Genomic DNA, 25608 nt, shown 5'->3' with positions numbered 1-25608 from the left:
TTCCACCCTCTATATTATTTTCTTCCTTTCTCCTTTATGTCTTCTCTCATTCAAAAAATTTTTAATTTGTCCCCCCATTTTCCTGTTTCCCTCTTATTCCTCTTATCATAACTCTTAGTCAACCAACACCTAAAAGCAAATCATTTTATTCTTGTCCTAAATTTTTTCCTTATTTGCTTTTTGTGGGTCCATACCCCCCCTTTTTCCCCCCTTTATTACTTCTCCCCAATTCAGGCCCTGCATTATAGGATTTTCTCAAGAAAGAGGGGAGAGGAGAGGAGAGGAAAAAAGGAGGGGGGAAAATAATTTCTTTTTAAATTTTTATTTTATTTTATTTTTCTTTATTTAATTATTAATTAAAAAACAACTCTTTTTGATTTTTGATTTTTATTTTTTAACTTTTTATTCTTTATTAAATCTCAATACTATCAACAAAACCACCCTCAGATGCCATTAAGGAAGAAAAAATCGAATATCATGGATACAAAAGAAAGAGAGATAACACAGATGGATGAGGAAAAATCTATGGAGAAAAAATTTAATATATTGGAAACCTTGGAGTTAAATGACAGAGAATTTAAAATAGAAATCCTAAAAATGCTCAGAGATATACAAGAAAACACAGAAAGGCAATTTAGGGAGCTCAGAAAACAACTCAACGAACACAAAGAATATATTTCCAAGGAAACTGAAACTATAAAAACAAATCAAACAGAGATGAAAAACTCAATTCACGAGCTGAAAAACGAGGTAACAAGCTTAGCTAATAGAACAGGCCAGATAGAAGATAGGATTAGTGAAATAAAAGACAAGCAACTTGAGGCACAACAGAGAGAAGAAAGAGACTCAAAAATTTTAAAAAATGAGATAGCCCTACAGGAATTATCTGACTCCATCAAAAAGAATAACATAAGAATAATAGGTATATCAGAGGGAGAAGAGAGAGAAAATGGAATGGAGAACATACTCAAACAAATAATAGATGAGAACTTCCCAAGCCTGTGGAAAGAACTAAAGCCTCAAATTCAAGAAGCAAACAGAACTCTGAGTTTTCTTAACCCCAACAAACCTACTCCAAGGCACATCATAATGAAATTGGCACAAACCAACGGCAAAGAAAAAATTCTCAAGGCAGCCAGGGTAAAGAAGAATACAATATATAAAGAAAGGCCCATTAGAATATCATCAGATTTCTCAACAGAAACTCTACAAGCTAGAAGAGAGTGGACCCCAATATTTAAAGTCTTGAAAGAGAGGAACTTTCAGCCACGAATACTATACCCATCAAAGCTATCCTTCAAATATGAAGGAGAAATAAAAACATTCACAGATACAGAAAAGATGAGGGAATTTATCATCAGAAAACCCCCACTCCAGGAATTACTAAAGGGGGTTCTCCAATCAGATACAAAGAACAAAAGAAAAAAATAGCAAAGGACAATGTAGTGCAAAAATACTCACAAAATAGAGCACTACAATGAACAGGGTAGGAACCCTTTTCATTACTTAAAGGTAACCACCATTGAAAAAACCACCACAGAAGCACATGATTTAAAAAAGATAGCAACAGAGGAAAGATGTATGGAATACAACAAAATAAAAACAAAGATAAAAAAATGAAAGAGAAGGATCAAACAAGACAGAAAACTAACAGAAAGCAATCTATAAAATGGCAATAGGGAACTCACAACTGTCAATAATTACACTAAATGTAAACGGATTAAACTCACCAATAAAAAGGCACAGAGTAGCAGAATGGATTAAAAAAGAAAATCCAACTGTATGCTGCCTACAAGAAACTCATCTAAGTAACAAGGATAAAAACAAATTCAAAGTGAAAGGCTGGAAAACAATACTCCAAGCAAATAACATCCAAAAAAAAGCAGGCGTAGCAATACTCATATCTGATAATGCTCACTACAAGACAGCAAAAGTACTCAGAGACAAAAATGGCCATTTCATAATGGCTAAGGGGACACTGAATCAAGAAAACATAACAATTCTTAATATATATGCACCAAACCAAGGAGCACCAAAATATATAAGACAGCTACTTATTGATCTTAAAACAAAAACAGACAAAAATACAATCATACTTGGAGACCTCAATACACCGCTGAGGGCTCTAGATCGGTCATCCAAACAGAGAATCAACAAAGATATATTGGCCTTAAATAAAACACTAGTGCACCTGGATATGATAGACATCTACAGGACATTTCATCCCAAAGTGACTGAGTATACATTTTTCTCCAGTGTACATGGATCATTCTCAAGAACTGACCATATGTTGGGCCACAAAAACAACATCAGCAAATTCAGAAAAATCGAAGTTGTACCAAGCATATTTTCTGATCATAAAGCCTTGAAACTAGAATTCAACTGCAAAAAAGAGGAAAAAAATCCCACAAATATGTGGAAACTAAACAACATACTTTTAAAAAATGAACGGGTCAAAGAAGAAATAAGTGCAGAGATCAAAAGATATATACAGACAATGAAAATGACAATACGACATCTCAGATGGGATGCAGCAAAAGCAGTGATAAGAGGGAAGTTCATATCACTTCAGGCATATATGAACAAACAAGAGAGAGCCCAAGTGAACCACTTAACTTCACACCTTAAGGAACTAGAAAAAGAAGAACAAAGACAACCCAAAACCAGCCGAAGAAAGGAGATAATAAAAATCAGAGCAGAAATAAATGAAACAGAGAACAGAAAAACTATAGAAAAAATTAATAGAACAAGGAGCTGGTTCTTTGAAAAGATCAACAAAATTGACAAACCCTTGGTAAGACTTACCAAGGAAAAAAGAGAAAGAACTCATATAAACAAAATGCAAAATGAAAGAGGAGAAATCACCATGGACACTGTAGATATACAAAGAATTATTGTAGAATACTATGAAAAACTTTATGCCACTAAATTCAACATCCTAGAAGAAAGGATAAATTCCTAGAACAATACAACTTTCCTAGACTGAATCAAGAAGAAGCAGAAAGGCCCTGGCCGGTTGGCTCAGCGGTAGAGTGTCGGCCTGGCGTGCGGGGGACCCAGGTTCGATTCCCAGCCAGGGCACATAGGAGAAGTGCCCATTTGCTTCTCCACCGCCCCGTCCTTCCTCTCTGTCTCTCTCTTCCCCTACTGCAGCCAAGGCTCCATTCGAGCAAAGATGGCCCGGGCGCTGGGGATGGCTCCTTGTCCTCTGCCCCAGGCACTAGAGTGGCTCTGGTCACGGCAGAGAGACGCCCCAGAGGGGCAGAGCATCGCCCCTGGTGGGCGTGCCGGGTGGATCTCGATCAGGCGCATGCAGGAGTCTGACTGTCTCTCCCTGTTTCCAGCTTCAGAAAAATACAAAAAATAATAATAAATAAATAAATAAATAAATAAATAAATAAATAAATAAGCAGAAAGCCTAAACAGACCTAATAGTAGAGAAGAAATAGAAAAAACCATTAAAAACCTCCCCCAAAATAAAAGTCCAGGGCCAGACGGGTATACCAGCGCATTTTATCAAACATTCAAAGAAGACTTGGTTCCTATTCTACTGAAAGTCTTCCAAAAAATTGAAGAAGAATCAATACTTCCAAACACATTTTATGAGGCCAACATAACCCTCATACCAAAACCAGGCAAAGATGGCACAAAAAAAGAAAACTACAGACCAATATCTCTAATGAATACAGATGCTAAAATACTAAACAAAATACTAGCAAATCGAATACAACAACATATTAAAAAAATAATACATCATGATCAAGTGGGATTCATCCCAGAATCTCAAGGATGGTTCAACATACGTAAAACGGTTAACGTAATACACCATATCAACAAAACAAAGAACAAAAACCACATGATTTCATCAATAGGTGCAGAAAAGGCTTTCGATAAAATACAACACAATTTTATGTTTAAAACTCTCAACAAAATGGGTATAGAAGGAAATATCTCAACATGATAAAGGCCATATATGATAAACCATCAGCTAACATCATATTAAATGGCACAAAACTGAAGGCTTTCCCCCTTAAATCAGGAACAAGACAGGGTTGACCACTCTCTCACTCTTATTTAATGTGGTACTAGAGGTTCTAGCCAGAGCAATCAGACAAGACAAAGAAATAAAAGGCATCCATATCGGAAAAGAGGAAGTAAAGGTATCACTTTTTGCAGATGATATGATCCTATACATCGAAAACCCCAAAGAATCCACAAAAAGACTATTAGAAACAATAAGCCAATACAGTAAGGTTGCAGGATACAAAATTAACGTACAGAAGTCAATAGCCTTTCTATATGCCAACAATGAAACATTTGAGAACGAACTCAAAAGAACAATCCCCTTCACGATTGCAACAACAACAACAAAAAATACCTAGGAATAAACATAACAAAGAATGTAAAGGACTTATATAATGAAAACTATAAACCACTGTTAAGGGAAATCAAAAAAGATATAATGAGATGGAAGAATATTCCTTGTTTTTGGTTAGGAAGAATAAATATAATCAAGATGGCCATATTACCCAAAGCAATATACAAATTTAATGAAATTCCCATCAAAATTCCAATGACATTTTTTAAAGAAATGAAGCAAAAAATAATCAGATTTATATGGAAGTATAAGAAACCCCGAATAGCCAAAGCAATCCTAAAGAAAAAGAATGAAGCTGGGGGCATTACAATACCTGACTTCAAACTATATTATAGGGCCAGGACAATCAAAACAGCATGGTATTGGTAGAAAAATAGACACTCAGACCAATGGAACAGAATAGAAAACCCAGAAATAAAACCACATATATATAGTCAAATAATTTTTGATAAAGGGGCCAACAACACACAATGGAGAAAAGAAAGCCTCTTCAATAAGTGGTGCTGGGAAAACTGGAAAGCCACATGCAAAAGAATGATACTGGACTACAGTTTGTCCCCCTGTACTAAAATTAACTCAAAATGGATCAAAGATCTAAACATAACACCTGAAACAATTAAGTACATAGAAGAAGACATAGGTACTAAACTCATGGACCTGGGTTTTAAAGAGCATTTTATGAATTTGACTCCAAAGGCAAGAGAAGTGAAGGCAAAAATTAATGAATGGGACTACATCAGACTAAGAAGTTTTTGCTCAGCAAGAGAAACTGATAACAAAATATCAGTTTTTTGTTTTGTATAAAGCCAACTAAATGGGAAATGATATTTTCAAACAACAGCTCAGATAAGGGACTAATATCCAAAATAAACAAAGAGCTCATAAAACTCAACAACAAACAAACAAACAAATAATCCAATAAAAAAATGTGAAGAGGACATGAACAGACACTTCTCCCAGGGAGAAATACAAATGGCCAACAGATATATGAAAAGATGCTCATCTTCTTTAGTTATTAGAGAAATGCAAATCAAAACTGCAATGAGATACCACCTCACACCTGTTAGATTAGCTATTATTAACAAGACAGGTAATAGCAAATGTTGGAAAGGCTGTGGAGAAAAAGGAACCCTCATGCACTGTTGGTGGGAATGTAAAGTAGTAAAACCATTATGGAAGAAAGTATGGTGGTTCCTCAAAAAACTGAAAATAGAACTACCTTATGACCCAGCAATCCCTCTACTGGGTATATATCCCCAAAACTCAGAAACATTGATACGTGAAGACACATGCAGCCCAGCCCCATGTTCATTGCAGCATTGTTCACAGTGGCCAAGACATGGAAACAACCAAAAAGCCCAGCCCATCGATAGATGACTGGATAAAGAAGATGTGGCACATATACACTATGGAATACTACTCAGCCATAAGAAATGATGACATCGGATCATTTACAGCAAAATGGTGGGATCTTGATAACATTATACGAAGTGAAATAAGTAAATCAGAAAACACCAGGAACTGCATTATTCCATACGTAGGTGAGACATAAAAGTGAGACTAAGAGACAATGATAAGAGTGTGGTGGTTATGGGGGGAGGGAGTAGAGGGAGAGGGAAAGGGGGAGGGGGAGGGGCACAAAGAAAACTAGATAGAATGTGACAGAGGACAATCTGACTTTGGGTGATGGGTATGCAACATAACTGAATGACAAGATAACCTGGACATGTTATCTTTGAATATATGTATCCTGATTTATTGATGTTGCCCCATTAAAAAAATAAAATTATTAAAAAAAAATAAAAAAAGTGGGAAATACAAAAGAAAGGCAACTACAACCACTGTATAGAACACACCCAGTTTTTAGACCCCAAATTTTTCAAAAAAGGGTGCGTCTTACACATGGGGAAATACGGTATTAGCCAGAGTTTCTCTTTTCTAGCTCCTGCCTAGTGAAAAAGGTATCATTCCGTGGTCAACTTTGAAAGGCAAGAAGAAATGTCTTAAAAGAGTGATTGCTTTCATAAAACCAGACAGACAGTGGTTGTCCATGATTTCTCTGTGGTCTGCTCATGCTGTTGAAACCCAAGAATTGACTACTTAATTCGGATTTTGTGAAACCAGGTGAGCCAATGGGTAAGGCTTCTCTTCTTAACCAAAGTTTGACAACATGTCTAGTGTGTGGGCTGAAAGTGTGCATTGTCTGTAATGGACAACATGAGGATCATTTTCAAGGGTCACAATATATCCAGGCAAGAAAAGAAGAACACGGAGGCCAATCTATGCGATTTGTGATGGTTGCTTAATTAATTCCTGAGGAGCTTTGCCTCTGCCAGGGGTTCAGACATTCCCTTGGCTGGTGCGAGCTGTCCCCGCCCCTGTCCCCGCCCCTGTCCCCGTGTCGACCTGGGAGGAGGGCTCAGCGCAGGGCTGCAGCTCAGTGCTCTCAGACCAAGAATGCCTTCAAGCTGAAGTTGCTGGATTGCTGAGCCGCTGGCTTATTTTGTGGTTTATTCTTGTTCAAAAGTTGTTTCTCCAGGTAGAAAAGAAAGAGAAAAGGGTGTTTCGTTGCCAGCCCTATACAATCAGGAGATCTCCACACCCATCATCGATTGATCGATACCACTCGCTCTCAAATTTTGGCTGTATATTTTAATAATATTGGTTCCTGGGTCCTCCTCTTGATTAATTAAACAGTATCCTTGGTGGGAACGGGTCCAGCCTTAATATTTAAAAATCTCCCAGGTGATTTCAAGGTGCAGCCAAGGTTGAGAACACACCGGCTGATGTTTGGACCTGAAAGCTGCTGTCAGCGTCTGCCTGACAAATACGGTATCAGGAAGCCTGCTGTCCATGAGCCCGCCCGGCTCTCCACCATCACTGCCAATACTGGAACTGGCTATGGCTTTCCCTTCCCCAAAGTGGACAGTGGGGGTTGAAGGCATTGGGAAGGGTTTAAAGTGAAAAGTGTTCATTACCAGTTGTACATCAAGATTAAAGTGTGTTTTCTTATCTGAGGGGTTCTGACCAGGTCGAGAAATGAAGGCTTCAACTTCTCGCCAACTTCTTCATCTGCTCTGAGGCTCTAAGAGTAGAAACAATAAGAACCACTTTTTATATTCAGTGATGGTGTCCCCGGGTCCTACAGGGAGTAATCATAGTCCCTTGCATGCTGATAATGTGCCAGGACTGAGCAGAGACCTCCACACACAGGGCTGCCTGTTTCCTAGGCGAGGAAGCCGGACTCAGGGCGGTGGGGTAACCCACACAATTTAAAGTGACCCTATATAGGGAAAGCATGCGGGGTGGTCGAGCCTCACAGGATGGGGTGAGAGAGACCAAGGAATCGGGAGCAAACCTCCAGCAGGACCAGCACTGACCAGACTTATCGCCAGTAATTGAGCAGTGACCTCTGGCCTGACAATGGCCCTCGCCTGCTTTGTTCTCTGACTAATCTCTGCAGAAATCTAAAACCTAAGAACCAGTGCTACTGCCAGTCATTACTGGAAAAGAATGTGTATTCCAGCCCCTCCTCATGCCCCCAGGAAATCAGAGAGGAAGTGAAGAAAAAAAGAGGCCTCTGAGCTCCCAAATCCTCAATCTGAGTGTCACGTAAAATCTCAGATTCCCACGGTTTACCCATCTTAGCTCCTCGGTCAGAAATGATTTACTCTGATTGCAACATGCTTTCCCAATAAGCCTGATTTTCTCTTTGCCAGCCCCTGCCAGATGACAAGCTTTAAGTTAAAGGGGGGAGGTCTACTGAGGGCAAACCTCGCATGGCCCAGAGAACGGATGCCTCGGTGTCTTCTCTTCTGGAAGGGAAGGGGTGCTGAATAACTCTCGGGACACTTTCTATCCCCGGTGTTTGAATTCTAAGACGTGATTGTGTTGGAAAGTCTGTCCCCTGATCGGACTCTTCCCTCTGAATTAGACCTCCATCCACGGGGCTGCTGGTGGACACGCAGGTAAACCAGATGTTGGTGGTCAGGCGCAGGGGCCCGGGCAGTCCTGAGGCTCTTCATTTACTTTTAAATGATTTGGGGGGGGGGTTTCAGGTTTATGTTGTCCACCTATGTAAGACATTTGACCAGGGAACCACGAATCTTGTACAACTGAAGCACCCTGGGCACATGGCAGCCACTTGGTGACAGGACCGGCCCCTCGGTGACAGGACCCACCCCTCGGTGACAGAACTGGTTCCTCGGTGACAGGACCCATCCCTCAGTGACAGGACCAGCCCTTGGTGAGAGGACCAGGTTTTCTGCATCTTCCACTTCGCGGTCCAGGACTTGACGTCGCAGCTGCTGGCTCACCTGAAGGGATGCAGGTACAGGCTTTTTGTTTTTCCTTGAGATGTACTTAATGACCGTCATGGCTTGAGCGTTTTTGTTCTGGGAGATTAGCCATCTTGGGGACTCAGGGATACACCTAGGGCACAGTGGAAGTAACAACAGTGTCATTAGTGGAGGGAAAATCGTACTGGCCCCCTTTTCCAGCAGCCATAATCAGCTGTCTGTGAGGCACACAGTAGGGCTACTACACAGGAAATAGTATCGGGGCTGCCCGGCAAAGGACACCACCAACTCGGTGAAAGGGAGACCTACTCAATCGAGAGAATATTTGTAAATTGTACATCTGATCATAGGTTAATATCCAAAACATATAAAAAACTCCTAAACTCAATAACAGAAACACCAACAATCTCATTTAAAACTGGACAGAGAATTTGAATAGGTATCTTTCTCCCCAAAGAAAACATCTCCATGGCCAACAGGTGCATGAGAAGGTGCTCAACATCACCAATCAGGTGAGGCTTGCACGAGTCCTTCCTACTGTGACTTCCACACCCCCTCTGCCCCTGCAACTCCTTTTTTCCCCCCACTGGGGCCACCTCATTCTTCAGTCCCGGTTTCTCCTCCCTAGCTTGGTTTCCAAAAATTCTGCCCCCTTGCCTTCCTCCCCTGGCCCTCTCATCCTCTCTAAATGATCTCATCCACTGTCAGAGCTACAATGACGTGAATTTTTCTTGAACTTCTGATCCTGAAGAATAACTGCCCCTGGACATCTGCATGGTGACATCCTTGCAGCCCCGAAGTTCCTCCTGTCTGAGCTCACCTCCATCTCCCCCCCCACCCACCCCTCCTCTGTGTGCCTGTCTCTCTGAGCACACGCCACCAGCACACGGACGCCCAGCCGGTGCTCGGGGTGTCATCCACTCTGTACCTGCCCTCTCTAAGCCTCCACCTCAGTCCCTAGCTCTGCCATTGCCGCCTTATTGATACTGCTTCTAATTCTTCCTCCTCATACCCACACCTTCGGTCTCCATTCAGACACTTGTCCTTTCCTGCAAGGACTATGGCAACAGACTCCCCTGATCCTCTTTCCTGCGTTCTTCCCCCCAAAACACCTGTTCTCTACTCTGCACCTTGAGTGAACTTTTGAAAATGTCATCCCATCATGAAGTGAGTTAAGTTGTAGGTAAATCAAGTTTGATTCTATTGAGTGAAAGTGGGAAGAAGGAGTATTTCCGAGGTGGTCAGAAGTCGGATAATAGGTGGGTTTTTCTGTCACGCTAAAGCACTGGGTCTTTATTCTGTGGAGAACAAAATCATCGAGAGACTTTTAAGGAGGAGAGCGACAAGATGGGCAAGCTAGATTTTTAAATGTATGGGTAGAGGATGGTGATGCGGAAGGAAAGATTGCAGCATCTAGGCCAGAAACCAAGAACTCCAAATGGGAATGGCGGCCCAGGGGTGTCTGCCATACATGGACATGGGGACAGAGCTAAGGCTCGCTCTTAGAGTTTTACTGGATTTTGGAGGAGAAACAGACTTTCTGGGAAAGTCGAGATGTCTAATTCTTAGACAACTATGGGAAGACCAGGTAGGTCTGTCCAGGAATGAAGCATCCTGGGTTTGTTGCATGGGAGAGAGTTTTGGTTGAAAATGTAGCCTCTCTCTCGCTTTCCTGCACAGCAGGAATTTCTGAAGTGTCTGCTATTTTCCATGTTTCCCTTGGGCAGGGTGACAAGTGCATTTCTCTGGCCCTGGGAACTCGGATGGATTGTTACGGTCTGTGTGGGGTCCCATGTTGGCCTAATCCAGGACAAAGACTGCTGTTATTGATCAGGGATGTCTGCTTTGGGCACGGATATGGGAAGTGGGGACGTGAGAGCCATACTCTGCTTTCTGTATCCTGAAGTTTCCTCTGGGAAGGGACAGAGTAAGAACAGTCATATTGTATTCTCTTCAAAGGGTGCCACCACCACTAGAAGCCAACTTAAACACCAGATAAATAATATGAAAACTGTAAGATCCAAGATAGAAAACGTTCAAGCCTGAAGTAAAGGGCCCTTTAGTTTCCAACATGGTGGAAGGTCTTGACCTCTGTCCCTGAAATGTGAACCCGGGCTTCCTGTGAAACGGAAGTGTGAAGAAAACCTTAGAATCCCAAAGGAGGGTGTGCATTAGTGAAGGCAGAAGTAAGATATTGCGGTGTAGTTCTGTTCTGTTCTGAATGGACTTACCAATAATAGAGCAGGAAGCAGAAGTTGGGCAGGGTAACCGTGAACTGCAGCCACCTCCAGTGAGGAATTGCGTACGCCACCTCGGTGAGCACCAGCAGCCCCACGGTAAAGGAGACTTGTTAAAGAATCCCCACGCAAGTCCGTATGACAGGGAGCAGGCTATCCATCTGAGGGGAACCCAGGATGCTAACCACCAAATGACCAAATGCTAGGGTCTTCTCTACCCCACTCTGAGGCCTTTTTAGAATGAATGCTATTGTGTTAATTAATGTAAAATCTTATACTCCCATGTTAGATGGGGCAAAGGGCCTGCCATCGTGAGCCAAAGGTTAGATTTATAGAATAATTTTAGCCCTGGCTAGTTGTCTCAGTGGTAGAGTGTCTGTCTGGTGTGTGAATGTCCTGGGTTTGATTCCTGGTCAGGGCATATAGGAGAAGTGGCCATCTGCTACTCTATCCCTCCCCCTTCACTTCTCTCTCTCTCTCCCCTGCAGCCATGGCTTGACTGGTTCAAGTGCATTGGCCCCAGGCACTGAGGATGTCTCTGTGGAACCTCTGCTTCAGGCACTAAAAATAGTTCAGTTGCGAATATGGCTCCAGATGGGCAGAACATTGGCCCCAGATGGGGGTTACTGGGTGGATCCCAATTGGGGCGCATGCAGGAATCTGACTCTTTGTCTCCCCTCCTCTTATTTGGGAAAGAAGAACAAAAGGAATCATTTGAAGGACAAATGCATTTGCATTTCATGTACATGCAATGTTTTGATGCAGAGTGATAAGGCAGTGATACATTCAAGACCTGAATAAATGGATCAGACATTGCATTTGGACTGTAGACTATTTTATGTAAATGACTATCTCAAAGTCACTTGTTCTCTTACACGAGTTAAACATTTTTTCAGCAATCCTGTTAATGTGTGTTAATGGCTTGAAAGCCTAGAGTGGGTGTCAAGCTGCCCAGAGTCAGCCAGCTAGCTAGCACTGGCTTGCAGAGCTGGTTTCTAAATTCTCCGGAATTTTGCCAGCTGGTTGTGGAACCCATTGGCACTTTAGAATCTGCCACGGTGGGAGTATTTATAACTTAGAAATCTGAAAACATTATAAAGCAGGGTTGTGTTTTCCAAGAGCCAGTCTGCCAGTGCCCACTGCACATGGTAGGAAAATCAGCTTTACTCCCTCCCATGACCGCATCACGGCAGCTGCATGGAGTCTGTGGCACGTGAATTTATGGAGTAGTTATTTTTATATCACAAACACACGAGAGTTGAAATCTCAGATCCTCCACGAGACACAGAACTTTTGTTTAATATGCTTGGTGATGGTGTGAAAGACTTCAACCTTTTATAAACCAAACAGAAATGTACCCTGAAAAGTATCTATAAATTACTGTAAGTTATTGAAAAGCCTCTTAAAACAGAGTTGAACAAAATTATGCAAGTGCTCAAGAACTAGTAATGTCTGTCTTTCAGAGTGGCTGGTGTCACGGGTGGATCTGAGGGTGGCGAGGTAGAGAGACGCCAGGTGCTCGGGCTCATCTGGGACATTCAGAAGGACCAGAGAAGACAGAAATGAGAGGGGTGGAGGCTAAGAGTTGCTGAAATCGAAAGTTATCGCTAGAAACCAAAATTTTGATCGAATAGCTGTATCATGAATTCCTTTGATGACCAAACATACGAAGGTGCCCACCATGACAGGCACCTGCTGGTATCAACCCCAATTCTTTCCTTACCTCACAGCATTCTCCAAACTAACTTCACCAGGGCAGATGTTAAGGACACCTATTCTAGTTCTCTCCTGTGTCATGAGAGCTTTATGATTAAATATATTATCTCAATTTCAACGTGATCACCTCCTTGTGTGGGCTTCCTGGAGTGTAGCTGAAAGGAATGTTGGCGTATGTCCCCAAGATCTAATTATGATGCTAATTTTTTATGTTGCTTTAAAGATGCTATGCTGTTAGAATCCAAAAATCCTCCTCTACTCCAGGGAGCTGACGCCTGACTCTGGCTACCAATGAGCAGGGTGGAGAGGACTTGCCTGGTCCTACAAAAGGCTGAGGAACCGAGCCTGACCGAGCACTGGCCTTCTTGGTTTCCTTGTATCTAATTTGGGACACACCTGTGGTTTCCTGTGGGTTTATGCAATGTACTAAAGCCCCTTGTGACTCCGACCTCTCTCTCGTCATTGAATTTTCTGTGTATAGCCTTGTTGGGCAGATTTCTCTCTCTGTGTAATACCCCTGGGTCAGAAACCCTGAATTTATTAAGAGCTATATAAGAATCTGGACGGTGTGATGTTTACCGCATTCCTGACTTCACTGTTTTCTGTATAAGAGGAATGCAGAATGAGCTGATTGAAAAGATGACACAAGGTCTTCAGGAACAGAATAAATATGCCTCTTACCATGGTCTTGAAGCCAAGTTCACGGTTCTGCCCAGCGACCCCCCGCCTCGCTCTATTTTGGCAGCGTGACCCTCTGTTACCCCAGCTGCAATCACAAGCATTCTTACTCAGGATGTAGCCTATTAACCAGCCTGCCTTGCTGACCAGCCCTTGGATCAAGCGAAAAACTAACATCCATGTATAGGTAGGGGAAATGGCCATGAGAACTCCAGATGCTGCATTGATGAGGATTGTAGCCAAGAGGCAGAGCCTACGGCCAAACCTGCAGGGTGAAAAACAGAGGGAAGAGCATTAGGTCCAATCGTGAAGGCTGCAGAAACTCTATGGAAGTTATGGAAATCTAACTTCTGAGGGACAGAATTTGGGAGGCACACATTAATAGCCACCAGGAGAGTCCGACTTCAGGTCAGTCTGTTCAAGCTTTTCCTCAGTGCACTCTGCATACATTTTAAGCACAGGAGCCCCATTCACTGCAAGACGTCACCCTCTCAGTCCCACACTGAAGGGTATGGAGTGAGAGGAGGGCTCTTCCAGGCCACAGGGAGCTGAGTGCCCTGGGGGCCTGCTGAGGCCTTCCATTACCTGTGAGCTGGGGCCCATCAACCAGCTGCCCACCTGGGAGTTTCTGCTTTGGAGAAAGCAAAATTTATTGCTCAGTGTACTCCCCACACATCTTTAAACTTACGTGCGTGAGTCACTGCATGTATTGCCATCTTAGGCCCCTGCGAATGAGCGCCCCAGAAGGAGAGCTCCCACACCTCAGTGCAGGGCCCTGGGGACTCAGGTGTCTGTACACAGAGCAGAGGGACACTCGGAAACCTGGGGTGATCCTGGCCTCACCACATACTGTGATGTGTGAGTTAGTCAACCTTTCTTGGTGCCCTCACTTGGAAAAGACCTGACCCGGCTGACAGGAGGACTCGGTGAGGTGTTACCTGGAAAAGCTTGGCACAAAGCCCTCCCCACCTTCCCTCTGTTTACAAAGCTGGCTTTTAGAAAGCTGACTGGGGGCTCAGGACTCTTATGTTCACATTTGCATTAGGATCTCCTGCTTTTGTTCTAAAAGCCACCCTAGGCCCTGGTGAGTTGGCTCAGTGGTAGAGCATTGGCCTGGTGTGTGGAAGTCTTGGGTTCAATTCCCGGTCAGGGCACACAGAAGGGACCATCTGCTTCTCGTTCCCTCCCTCTTCTCCCTCCTCCCCCCTCTCCCTCCTGTAGCCATGGCTCAGTTGGTTCAAGCACACCAGCCTCCAGCCTCTACCTGAGTTGTTAAAATAGCTCGTTTGTGAACATGGCCTCAGATGGGCAGAGCATTGTCCCCAGATGGGGATTCCAATTGGGACGCATGTGGAAGTCTGTCTCTCTGTCTCCCCTCCTCTCATTTAAAATAAATAAATAAATAAATAAATAAATAAATAAATAAATAACAGCAACTCTAATTAGCTATTAGTGGATATTCTGAAAGTTCTTCCTAGAAAGCAGTATTTTATTTAATCTTTGTTTATCTACTTCTAACCGAGTTGTTATTAGTGCTCTGTGCCCTGAGCACGCATGTTGCATGGTGGCTGGACAGTTTATAATGGCCGCTCTCCTTCTAATGGCCATTTCAGTACCACCTGAACACTGGAAAATAATCAACATCATTAATAATTGGGAATATTAATGCTTTGAATCTAGAATTTAAAGATCAAGTCTGATTAGTAATGAATGAAAACTACTCAACTTCCTAAAACACTGTTTTGTCTGCCTCTTTTCTTTTTTTATTCTTTCTTTTTTTTTTTTTTTTTTTTTTTTTTTTTTAGTGAGCAAGAGAGTGAGACAGAGAAGGAGAGACAGGAAGGGAGAGAGATGAGAAGCATCAACTTGGAGTTGTTCATTTATTGCTTTTCATACGCGCCTTGACCTGGGGCTCCAGCTGAGGCAGTGACTGCTCCCTCCTCTCCCCCCATTTTCTTCCTCCTCCTTCCTCCTTCCTCCTCCTCATCCTCCTCCTCCCCTTCCTTCCTTCCTTCCTTCCTTCCTTCCTTCTTTCCTTCCTTCCTTCCTTCCTTCCTTCCTTCCTTCCTTCCTTTTCTCCCTCCTCCCTCCCTCCCTTCTTTCCTTCCTTCCTGCTTTACATTTGCAAAGCTGACCTTAAGAAAGCTGACTTGGTGTAAGACCCAGTATTCTTATTTACAACTTCTTCATAATTTTCTCCTATTTTTCTTTTAAAAGAAACTGTTATCATAAGTCAGGTCATATTTAAAAAATTTTTTTCATAGAAAACAGTCCATTTTATTTAACAGTGATTTAATTTGTAGCATAGAATAGATTTCCATGAGATTCTTGTATAATATCTGAAGGTTGTTCAGACACAGGCATTAAGTATACTCAATATAAAGTGCCTGTTTTTGACCCTCTGGTGGTTACTGCACGCTTTTTTGTGCACACACACAGAGAACAGAAGGAGAGGCACAACCAACCACACTTCAGACAATTGAAGAAAAAGCTCCCAAACCAGAGATAATGTAGACAGCTTTTTAGGGAAGAATAGTGAGTAGTCAGCTTTACCTAGGAGGTATAGACAGTATGAACAAAATGATGAGGTCATTGAGAAGGTGGATAATTGACTGGGGGTTATAAATCAAGAATGCACTGTCAGTAGAAAATTATAACTGGTCTCCTGCTCTTTGAGTGGGTTGCAAATAATTAACTCATTTATTTAACCAGCCGTGTCTTTCTGTCCAGGAGAGTTAGTACCTGTTCCTCCCAGGGAGGGAGTGAAGGGAAGGGGCCACCGCAGACTCTGGACCCCTCCTCCCTCAGTGTGTCTCTCCTGACTTAGGGGTCATCTCCAAACAACCACCCTCAGTTCATAGGCAATAAAACAAAAGGGAATGACCCTCCTTCTCACCTCACACGTCTCCCACACAGAGTCCTGGCAAGAGCCTGTGAAGGGAGGCTGAGCAGACAGAGAAGCAGTGTGGTGGGTGGAGCTGCCTGCAGCCCAACCTCTGGGCTGTCGCCCTCCGTCCCACCACCACAGTGGGCGGGCTGTGAAAATGCAGATGCCCCTGGGGGTGTGATAGGTTAAGCCAGGGGTCCCCAAACTACGGCCCCCTAAGGCCATTTATCTGGCCCCGGCGCACATCTGGAAGGGGCACCTCTTTCATTGGTGGTCAGTACTGTATGTGGCTGCGCCACAAAGCCAGCCTAGCTCATGTACAGTACTACTTCGGTGACGCAGGACGCATGCGTCACGGCTCCGGAAGCATGTCATATCACTTGTTACGGCTAGCAGTGACAAAGATGGAACCGGACATTGACCATCTCATTAGCCAAAAGCAGGCCCATAGTTCCCATTGAAATACTGGTCAGTTTGTTGATTTAAATTTACTTGTTCTTTATTTTAAATATTGTATTTGTTTCCGTTTTGTTTTTTTACTTTTTTTTTTTTAAGCATGTCTATAATTGTATTTTTTTTTCTCTGTACTTTTCTGAAGCCGGAAACGGGGAGAGACAGTCAGACAGACTCCCGCATGCACCCGACCAGGATCCACCCGGCACGCCCACCAGGGGGCGACACTGTGCCCACCAGGGGGCAATGCTCTGCCCCTCCGGGGCGTCACTCTGTTGCTACCAGAGCCACTCTAGCGCCTGGGGCAGAGGCCGAGGAGCCATCCCCAGTGCCCGGGTCATCTTTGCTCCAGTGGAGGCTCGGCTGCGGGAGGGGAAGAGAGAGACAGAGAGGAAGGAGAGGGGGAGGGGTGGAGAAGCAGATGGCGCTTCTCCTGTGTGCCCTGGCCGGGAATCAAACCCAGGACTTCTGCACGCCAGGCTGACGCTCTATCACTGAGCCAACCGGCCAGGGCCTTGTTTTTTTACTTTAAAATAAGATATGTACAGCATAGGGATTTGTTCATTTTTTTTTTTTATAGTCCAGCCCTCCAACAGTATGAGGGACAGTAAACTGGTCCCCTGTGTAAAAAGTTTGGGGACCCCTGGATTAAGCCATCCTTATAAGTCTGTAACACTGTTGAGAGATTATTTTTGAGAGAGAGACAGACAGAGACAGAAAGGGAGAGAGATGAAAGGCATCAACTTGTAGTTGCAACACCTCAGTTGTTCACTGATTGCTTTCTCATCTGTGGCTTGACCAAGAGGCTCCAGCTGAGCCAGTGATCCCTTGCTCAAGCCAGAGACCTTGGGTTGAAGCCAGTGACCTTGGGGTCATCTCAACGATCCCACACTCTAGCCAGATGTGCCTGTGCTTAAGCTGGTTACCTTGGGGTTTCAAACCTGGGACCTCAGCATCCCAGGTCAATGCTCTATCCACTGCGCAATCACTGGTCAGGCTGTTGCAAGTTATAATCCAGCCTAACAATATAATTAGAGGAAATGTTCTATTTACATTTAATATTATACTTACAGGTTTGAGTTTAAATATATCCTAGATATAGTTGGGGCAATAAGCATAAAGTATATTTACTTTACCATTTATTTCAGAATTAAATATCTATCTCTGTATTTGATATAAAATTATATGATAAAATTGTATACTTACATAACACTATTGTATATTTATATAAAATTGTATATTTATATAAAACTGTATAATTCCATAATTTAGATGTATTTATATATCTCTATATCTCTAGATGACTGATGATCAGAGAATTATATTGTCCAAAATGTTGAGCATAGTGCCTGGCGCATGAAAAACACTCTATAAACAGTCAGTATTATGAATAATTAGCCCAGATGGCCAAGTTATCTAAAGCAGTGGTCTCCAACCCCTGGGCCATGGACCAGTACCAGTCCATGGGCCATTTGGTACCGGTCCGCAGAGAAAGAATTAATAACTTACATTATTTCTGTTTTATTTATATTTAAGTCTGAATGATTTTTTATTTTTAAAAAATGACTAGATTCCCTCTGTTACATCCGTCTAAGACTCACTCTTTTTTTTTTTCTGCATTTTTCTGAAGCTGGAAACAGGGAGAGACAGTCAGACAGACTCCCGCATACGCCCGACTGGGATCCACCCGGCACGCCCACCATGGGGCGACACTCTGCCCACCAGGGGGTGATGCTCTGCCCATCCTGGGCATCGCCATGTTGTGACCAGAGCCACTCTAGCGCCTGAGGCAGAAGCCACAGAGCCATCCCCAGCGCCCGGGCCTTCTTTGCTCCAATGGAGCCTTGGCTGCGGGAGGGGAAGAGAGAGACAGAGAGGAAGGTGCGGCGGAGGGATGGAGAAGCAAATGGGCGCTTCTCCTGTGTGCCCTGGCTGGGAATCGAACCCGGGTCCTCCGCACACTAGGCCAATGCTCTACCACTGAACCGACCGGCCAGGGCCTAAGACTCACTCTTGACGCTTGTCTCATTCACATGATACATTCATCCGTCCCACCCTAAAGGCTGGTCCATGAAAATATTTTCTGACATTAAACTGGTCTGTGGCCCAAGAAAGGTTGGGGACCACTGATCTCAAGTGCTTAGTAAGTATAAAGCTATTTTTCCTGTTTCTTTTCCTATGAGGGCTCCTAAAAATATCTAATCTGTCACCAACAGCGTAGAGATGCATGTTCAAAGGAACTTTCAGCAGAGTGAATCTGGGATTCTCTAATGATGGACAAACAAAAGATATGGGGGTGGCCGGGGGAGTCACTGACAACAGCAATGCAGACACAGGCCACCAGAGTAGGAACCGTCAGCTGAGAGGATGTCCCACACAAAGTGGCTTTCCTTATCTCTCTCCAGAGACTCAGACATTATGGAAGTGGATGGTCATTGCTCTCAGTGTAGACAGATCTGCTTCCCTCTCACCGAGTTTCACCCTAGGTTTCATACCTATAATTACACCTGGCCCCAGGGCCTTGATTCAGGGGTCCCTGTGATCCCAAGGGAATTCTGCATGGACTTGGGCATAGAGAGGCAAGCAGAGGACGGATAGAGCAGAGCTCAGAGGCCCGAAGGCTCATGACCAGGCGAGTGGCAGTGAGGACAAAGACTGAATTGGGCACTGTGCAGGAGATCAAATCCTCTATTGCTCTCCCTTCTAGTCCTCAGCCTCTGGATGGCCACAAGGGAAACCACGGCCTAAAATCCCCCTGTGAATTGCAAAATAAAGAGAATTGGAAAATAAAGACATTGAACACGCGCATCTTCTCAGCAGAATACCTCTGAAATAGTCACGGCAACCGATACTCGGCCGGCAGCTACAGTCGGTGTAACCTGGAGCGTGGTATCTAAGCAGGGACAGGTAAACCAGTGCTTTTGAACCGGTGGCACCCACCTGTCTGCTATGTAGCCGATACCAACAGAACCGATAAAAAATCCTGTGTTCACAGCCGACTGAAGCAGGTCCAGCATCCAGGAGTTGGCACACACTAGGTTAAACTGGTGAAGGGCGTGTCAGGAGGAAAGAAAACAAATCCTATTAGACCCCTCACCTGGGGATCTTATCACCTACCCCTTGCACTGGACTGAGGGGGCTGAGAGGCCATAAACCCACTGGTTTCCTGCCATCATATTAATTTTCTCTACGCAACCAAAGATTTGTCCCGCAATCTACTTAGCATTCCACCTGGCAGTATGTCAGTAGGCTAAAGGCTATGCTTGGCTGACTCAGCTGAAAGGGGACAAGTACTTCATTTTTGCACAAAACCATTTCTTTTCCTTTCTAATTTAAATCTGCGGAAGCAAACAGGTGTGTGAACAGGGTACAAAAGCTGCCGGCCGGAAGCTGGGAGGCCAGGCATCTCTTTGCTGTCTCTTTAAAGGCTGGGGCATCAGGAGCATCCTGCTAAAGCTGTTACATTTGCTCTCATTTGGAACAAGAGGCGGAGGCGGAGTTAGAGGAGGAACAGGTGCTGGCCTGGAAGTCAGGGGATCTTGTTTCCAGGGCTGATTGTGAATTCTCTAATTCTCTCTCTCTGTGTTCTTGGGCAAACTTCTTCTCTGCTCTGGGCCTTGGTGTCTTCTCGGTGTGAAGGGGACACTTTAGTCACGCTGCACAACCTCTTCAAGTTGGATGGTGTTAAATCTGGGATCGTCCACATTTCACGCTATGAGATACCACCTTCGATCCTTGAGAAAGGCTCCTCGACCTATCTACCTGTTCATCTAGATTCTAGATTCTAGAATATCTTCACATCCAACAGCAGTATTTTTACATCAAGCAAGGCAACTGGCTTCCTGTCCTTTCAGAATAATTGCATCTCCCTCTACCCCCATTTTGCTTAGCCTCGAGTAAAAGCAAGTCTCTATTTTTTTTTCTCTGTATTTACTGAAGTGAGGCTTTGCAATTTGATGCTAAGGCTGACTGTAGTTTTTAATAACATAACAGTACCATAGCCTAGGCACCAACCCCAGATGGTTTCATGTGGACACTTTGAGCAAATTAACTAGAAAAAGAAATAGCCATTGAGAGACAAGGACATTGTATCTTAGGCACCATTTAGGTGAGTTTTCAGGTGTTCAGCTGCGTGACAGGTGATTGGAAGGGGAGGTAGGGCTTCCAGAAAAAGAGGAGGCTTGAAAAATTGTCCCTTTCCTGGCATTATTTTCAGGAACTCTTGTATGTTTTCACTTGTTTCTTACTGCTTAGAGTTGCGTAATGAGAATCATGATGGTCTGAATCTGATCGGGTTTTAACTGATTTCCTCAAACCCCAGACAAATGTGAAGCTGCGTGTTTTTGTCAGAAATAAGGACTTGATAGGACACCTTGAGTCTAAAGAGCATGTCTGGGCCTTTCTGGCTTCTTCCTTAAGAAAAGTGGCACTCACCTCGGTCACGATGGAGGAGCCGGGCGTGTCGTACACCCAGCCGTGCCGACAGGGGCCCAGCGGCAGGTGGCTCCTGTTGGTGGCCAGGCCGGCCAGCGGGTCCACGCAGCCCAGGGCGCTCTGGTTCCAGTCCACCTCATAGCTGCGGCAGTGGCGGGGGAAGGCGTCGCCCGCTGGCCCGGGGCCGGGCACCGTGAAGTTCAGCTCCTCGGCCGGGCTCCAGCCACAGCGCTGGCTCAGCTTGGCCACGCCAGGGCTCCAGCAGCGGTGGTCGGGGGTGAAGCCCAGGAAGACAATGCCCACGTAGATGGGGGCGAAGGTGGCGGAGAGCAGAGCGAGGAGGAAAAACGTTTGCTTCTGGAAGAAGTTGAACTCCCCTACGTGCTCTAGGATGTCATCCACACTGGGCATTCTTGCTGCAGGCAGAAGTCCTGATGCGTTTCCCTCCACGGCTGCACTGTCCCCGAGAGAGGCTGCGGCCAGCTCAGCACAACTCTTGATCAAAAGTCAAAGTGTGAGTGTGAGTTTGCTTTAGAAAGGGGGTAGCTTTTGGTCCAGACCTTCCTGAGATGAGGCCGGCCCCCAGCTGTGCCCTTCTCCAGAGGGAGCTTGTCCTGCTGCTCTCCTGATATGCCTGAGCAAGTAACAGGGCCAGATGTTGTGTTGAGTAACGTCGCTCCTGACGAGCTTGCACAGCCTCATACCAGCAGCGCAAACAATCCTTCCTCTGTGTCACAGCGGGAGACACCTGAGCACTTGCATATCATGGACCTGTTAATCTTTCCCTAGTGTACCAAGTGTCCAGGAAATTAATATATGCGTAGCTCACCCACACAGTCCGCCTTTTCTCTGAGGCGCTGCAGGGAATGTACACGCACTTGGCCGTGCCCGCCAGTGGCTCATATTCAGACTGGACCAGAGCCCTCGCCGGTGTTCGAGGAGCTGTGCAGACCCTTCCACCGGTCTGCGCTGCAGACAACGGCATGTGCCCCGGATGTGTGGTGTGGCTGTTTGTTTGGGGTTTTCTCTGCATGTTATAATTCTACTTTTTAAAAGAATGCCAGTTCTTGCCTTTCAACCCTGAAGTGTCCTTCCCTTGACCCATTTGTAAGGAAAAATGTTCGCCACACTTTTAGGTCAAGGGTGAGTCAGGAGCATTCTCGTCCTGCTGTCTTGTGGTCCTAGACATTTCTGCCTGTGGTCAGGGTGCCCCATCAGCATGGTGTTGGGTGCACCCAGATGCCAGGGAAACAGGCAACCCATCTTCCTGGGGGCAAAAGCATCCTGGCTGCGTGGGGGAGCTGCCTGTTTGTACCTCTGCACGTGAGAACACCAGACATAGAATCCACTTTTCTTTCCTCCTTTTCTTCTGCTGACCAGTCAGTGGACAGCAGCACACTCAGAGCACTGACCCAGAGGTCCTTCCCATCGGCACTGCTGCTTCCTGTTTTCTTAAAGAAGCGGGGAGCAGGGGGCTCGGGGAGACCAGCAGGCCTGCGGCACCCTTGCCTGGCTCACACAGGTGCCATGCTCGGGGCTGCCAGGACAGGACGGCGGAATTCTGCCCCTGCCTGGGCCAGTTTACCTCACCTCAGTGAGTAGGTTCAGGAGACAGGGCCGCCCTTTGGGGGAAGCATTTATGAAACAGAAGTTGTAGTTACAAAGGTCATCCAGGCTATGATACCCCTGACTATTCAGTGCGGAAAGGCAAATGCACGAGAACGAGGTTAAATTCCTGGTTGTGTGGTAAGTCCTCCCTCCATATCCTCAGTAGGTTCTGCCACTTGAAGCGAAATGACAGGCAACAAAACCGACTTCACCTGAGGGTGACTGGATAGGAACAAGAGTGATCACAGCATCTCATCAACCTTATAAAGAAACTGTGTTGAACAAAACAGTGTTATTCAAGGGACCTGCTGTACTGTGACCAGCCAAGGCCAAGGGTAGGCAGCAGGGGACAAGGGTTTCTGATTCGAAAGTAACAAACCATTGCAGGTTGAAAGCTCCCTTCTCTCAGAAAGCCGTGGCTCATTGTCGTAGCCATTGTGGATAACAGGAAGGCTTCTCAGAGAGACGTGACCGTGACGATGGCCATGCAGGGCACACAAGGGCATGGCTGTGAATTTGGAGACATTTTCCAATTCGTTGGTCAGGAGCTCTCTAGAGACAGGTACTTTTCAAATAAAGATGCAAAGTTGTTAATAAAATAAAGGGAAGATAAATAATCCTAACCGGCAAAAAAGAAAAGGCAATGTCAATCACGACATTTATACCTTTAAGTTCTGCTTCTTGTTTGGAGTAGATGTACTTTTCCTTATTTTCCCCACTGAGTACAACTAAATGCCCTGGACACTGTATATAAAATAATCATAAGATGACTGAACAGTAGAGAGAAGACACACTGACTAGGGACCCCAAATAATGACAGTGGGGGGTGGTTTTCTCCCTGCCTTACAGAACCGAGGCTGGGCGCTCGGGAGCGACAAGCCAGAAATACAAGTGGGGACAGATATCGAAAGCCCCCACAAAAGCCTGCTCTTTCTAATTTCTTAGGAATAAGTTAGAGCTCTTTAGTGACTCCCAGGGACACCTCACTTTTCTAAGTTCTTTGGTTAGTCTCTTGTTAGTTGCAAATTATCCTTGTCTTACATCAATCTTAAGAGAATGCCGGAACTCCTTGAGACATAACACGGCTTTGAAAGTTGCTGTCTGCAATTCTGCTGTGTAATTCTGTCATCTGACTCAACATGCTGAGTGCCATGGACGGGTCTCTCTAGTTGGGAATGATCGGCAGGGACCAGGCGTCACCCTAGTCCAACCTTGGCCAAGTGCGTGGCTCCCTCGACAGGGTCCTCACCACACAGCCACTCCGCCATGGAGGCTGCCAGCCTTACAGCTTGATGTTTTTAATTCATGGGAAAACCCAACCTATAAACCTCCAGCGCCTGTCCCGGTGCAGACTGCTTCCTCCCTGCATGATGGAGACTTGGCAGCGCTGCCGGCTGACTTGGGGAGACTGAGGTGGTCTCTCGTTTCTTCTAAGAGCTCAATGTACCCATCCCCGGCTTTGGTCTTAGCACCACGGCCTCCACCTCCAGCCTGTTCTCAGATCCCAGGCCCTGCTGGCCCAAACCAGAGGAGGACATCAAGGGCACCACTGTCCATGACAGACAGCATGGCGGGAAGGGGGGGAGGAAGCTCACACCCACTGAGCTGTGCTCAGCCCCAGGTGGCTTTGAGGAGCTGCGTCCCTATGGGGTGGATGCAGGTGCTCTCATGTCACAGATGAGGACACCAAGGAGCAGAGCCAGTTGAGGGCTTCCTCAGTGCCAGCCAGCCAGGTAAGAATGAGTGAGAACCTGAGGGGAGGGTGCCCCCACACTTCCCCTGCCTCTGTCCTTTGCCGGAGTTGCCGTGGAGGGCCGCTTAAAAGTGGCCAAAGTCATAAAACCTGACTCCACTCCCAGGAGCCCAGAGCTGGTCCTGGCTGCCTCTCACTGGGAAGCTTTACACACCTGCACCCTGGGTTTGACTCTGTTTCTAGACACCAGGTTGGCACGCCCCGAGCAAGGGGACACCAGGTGAGATGCAAGTAGAGTGTCACTTGCCAAAGAGAAATGATGTTGGAATCTATTGGGGATTACTTATGAAAACGATCAGCTAAGGGGGGTGGTGAGACTGCAGATCACTTACAGCGCTGGGTCTGCCTAGTCATTCTGTGCTTTCCCATCCACGAACTCACACAGGAGCAAAGCCCGCCACGGGGCTTCCCCGAGCCCCTCCTCCTCAAGTGACCCGCAGAAGCAGTGCGCCCCTGGGGGGAGATGCCGCAGAGATGGAAGGGGAGGCTCTCAATGGAGCTGCCTTACATTATGAATCTGTCTCTCAGGCACGGATCGCTGCACTGTGGGGGGTGTTTGCCTGCGTGTTCAGGAGTGTGACCAGAGGCTGATCCGATCCAGGGCTCCATGGTCATTTAATCCACCTAATGGGATGAGTCACTGTAATTCACGTCGGAAGTACTTCTCAATCTTTTATCAGGTTCCTTTGTGCTGTAAGTCAGTACTGTCCCCAGAATGCTCTCTTCTGGTAGCACGGAGGAAGCAGGCCGGTTGTGCCCAGACTAACTTTCTCAGGTCCCCCTGCAGAGGACAGGGAGCGGTTCAGGTGGGCAGCCGTGAAGCCTGCCCAATGACAAGCCAGGCATCCATTCGGCTGGACAGAAGCAGGTGACCCATCAGCAAAGCAGAGGGGGTTTTGCAGGATGATGTTAGCACTAGGTACCTGGATTAGAGAAAGGGCACCGTGCAGCCTCGGATGCTGGTGCTCAGATAAGTTCCAGGCCATCGGAAACGTGGATGATGGCATGCAGACTGTCTCACAGCGAGACGTCTTAGGGGTCCCTATGTGGCTCATGGAGATCATGGCCACTGGCTAGGCAGGACCGGGGGAGAGTCCACACAGCCAGACTGTAGTCCAGCCCTGCCCGAGAGCATCCATGTCACCTGGGCAAGCGCCTTACTTCTT

General features: G+C 45.6%; 1 protein-coding gene across 1 annotated transcript in view; it reads right to left on the bottom strand.

Moving 5' to 3' along the window:
* Positions 1-21840, bottom strand: part of LOC136385824 (solute carrier family 22 member 2-like) — a 33439-nt gene extending 11599 nt beyond the window's left edge. The window contains 6 exon segments of the mRNA XM_066357096.1: positions 7357-7463; positions 8695-8809; positions 10908-11066; positions 13381-13572; positions 19588-19691; positions 21082-21840. Coding sequence (XP_066213193.1) covers positions 7357-7463; positions 8695-8809; positions 10908-11066; positions 13381-13572; positions 19588-19691; positions 21082-21492 — 1088 coding nt within the window. The 5' untranslated portion in view covers positions 21493-21840.
* Between the last annotated feature and the right edge of the window lie 3768 nt (positions 21841-25608).

Source organism: Saccopteryx leptura, chromosome X (genome assembly GCF_036850995.1).
Source record: "Saccopteryx leptura isolate mSacLep1 chromosome X, mSacLep1_pri_phased_curated, whole genome shotgun sequence".
Taxonomy (NCBI): domain Eukaryota; kingdom Metazoa; phylum Chordata; class Mammalia; order Chiroptera; family Emballonuridae; genus Saccopteryx; species Saccopteryx leptura.
This window is presented reverse-complemented; position numbering and strand designations above follow the sequence as displayed.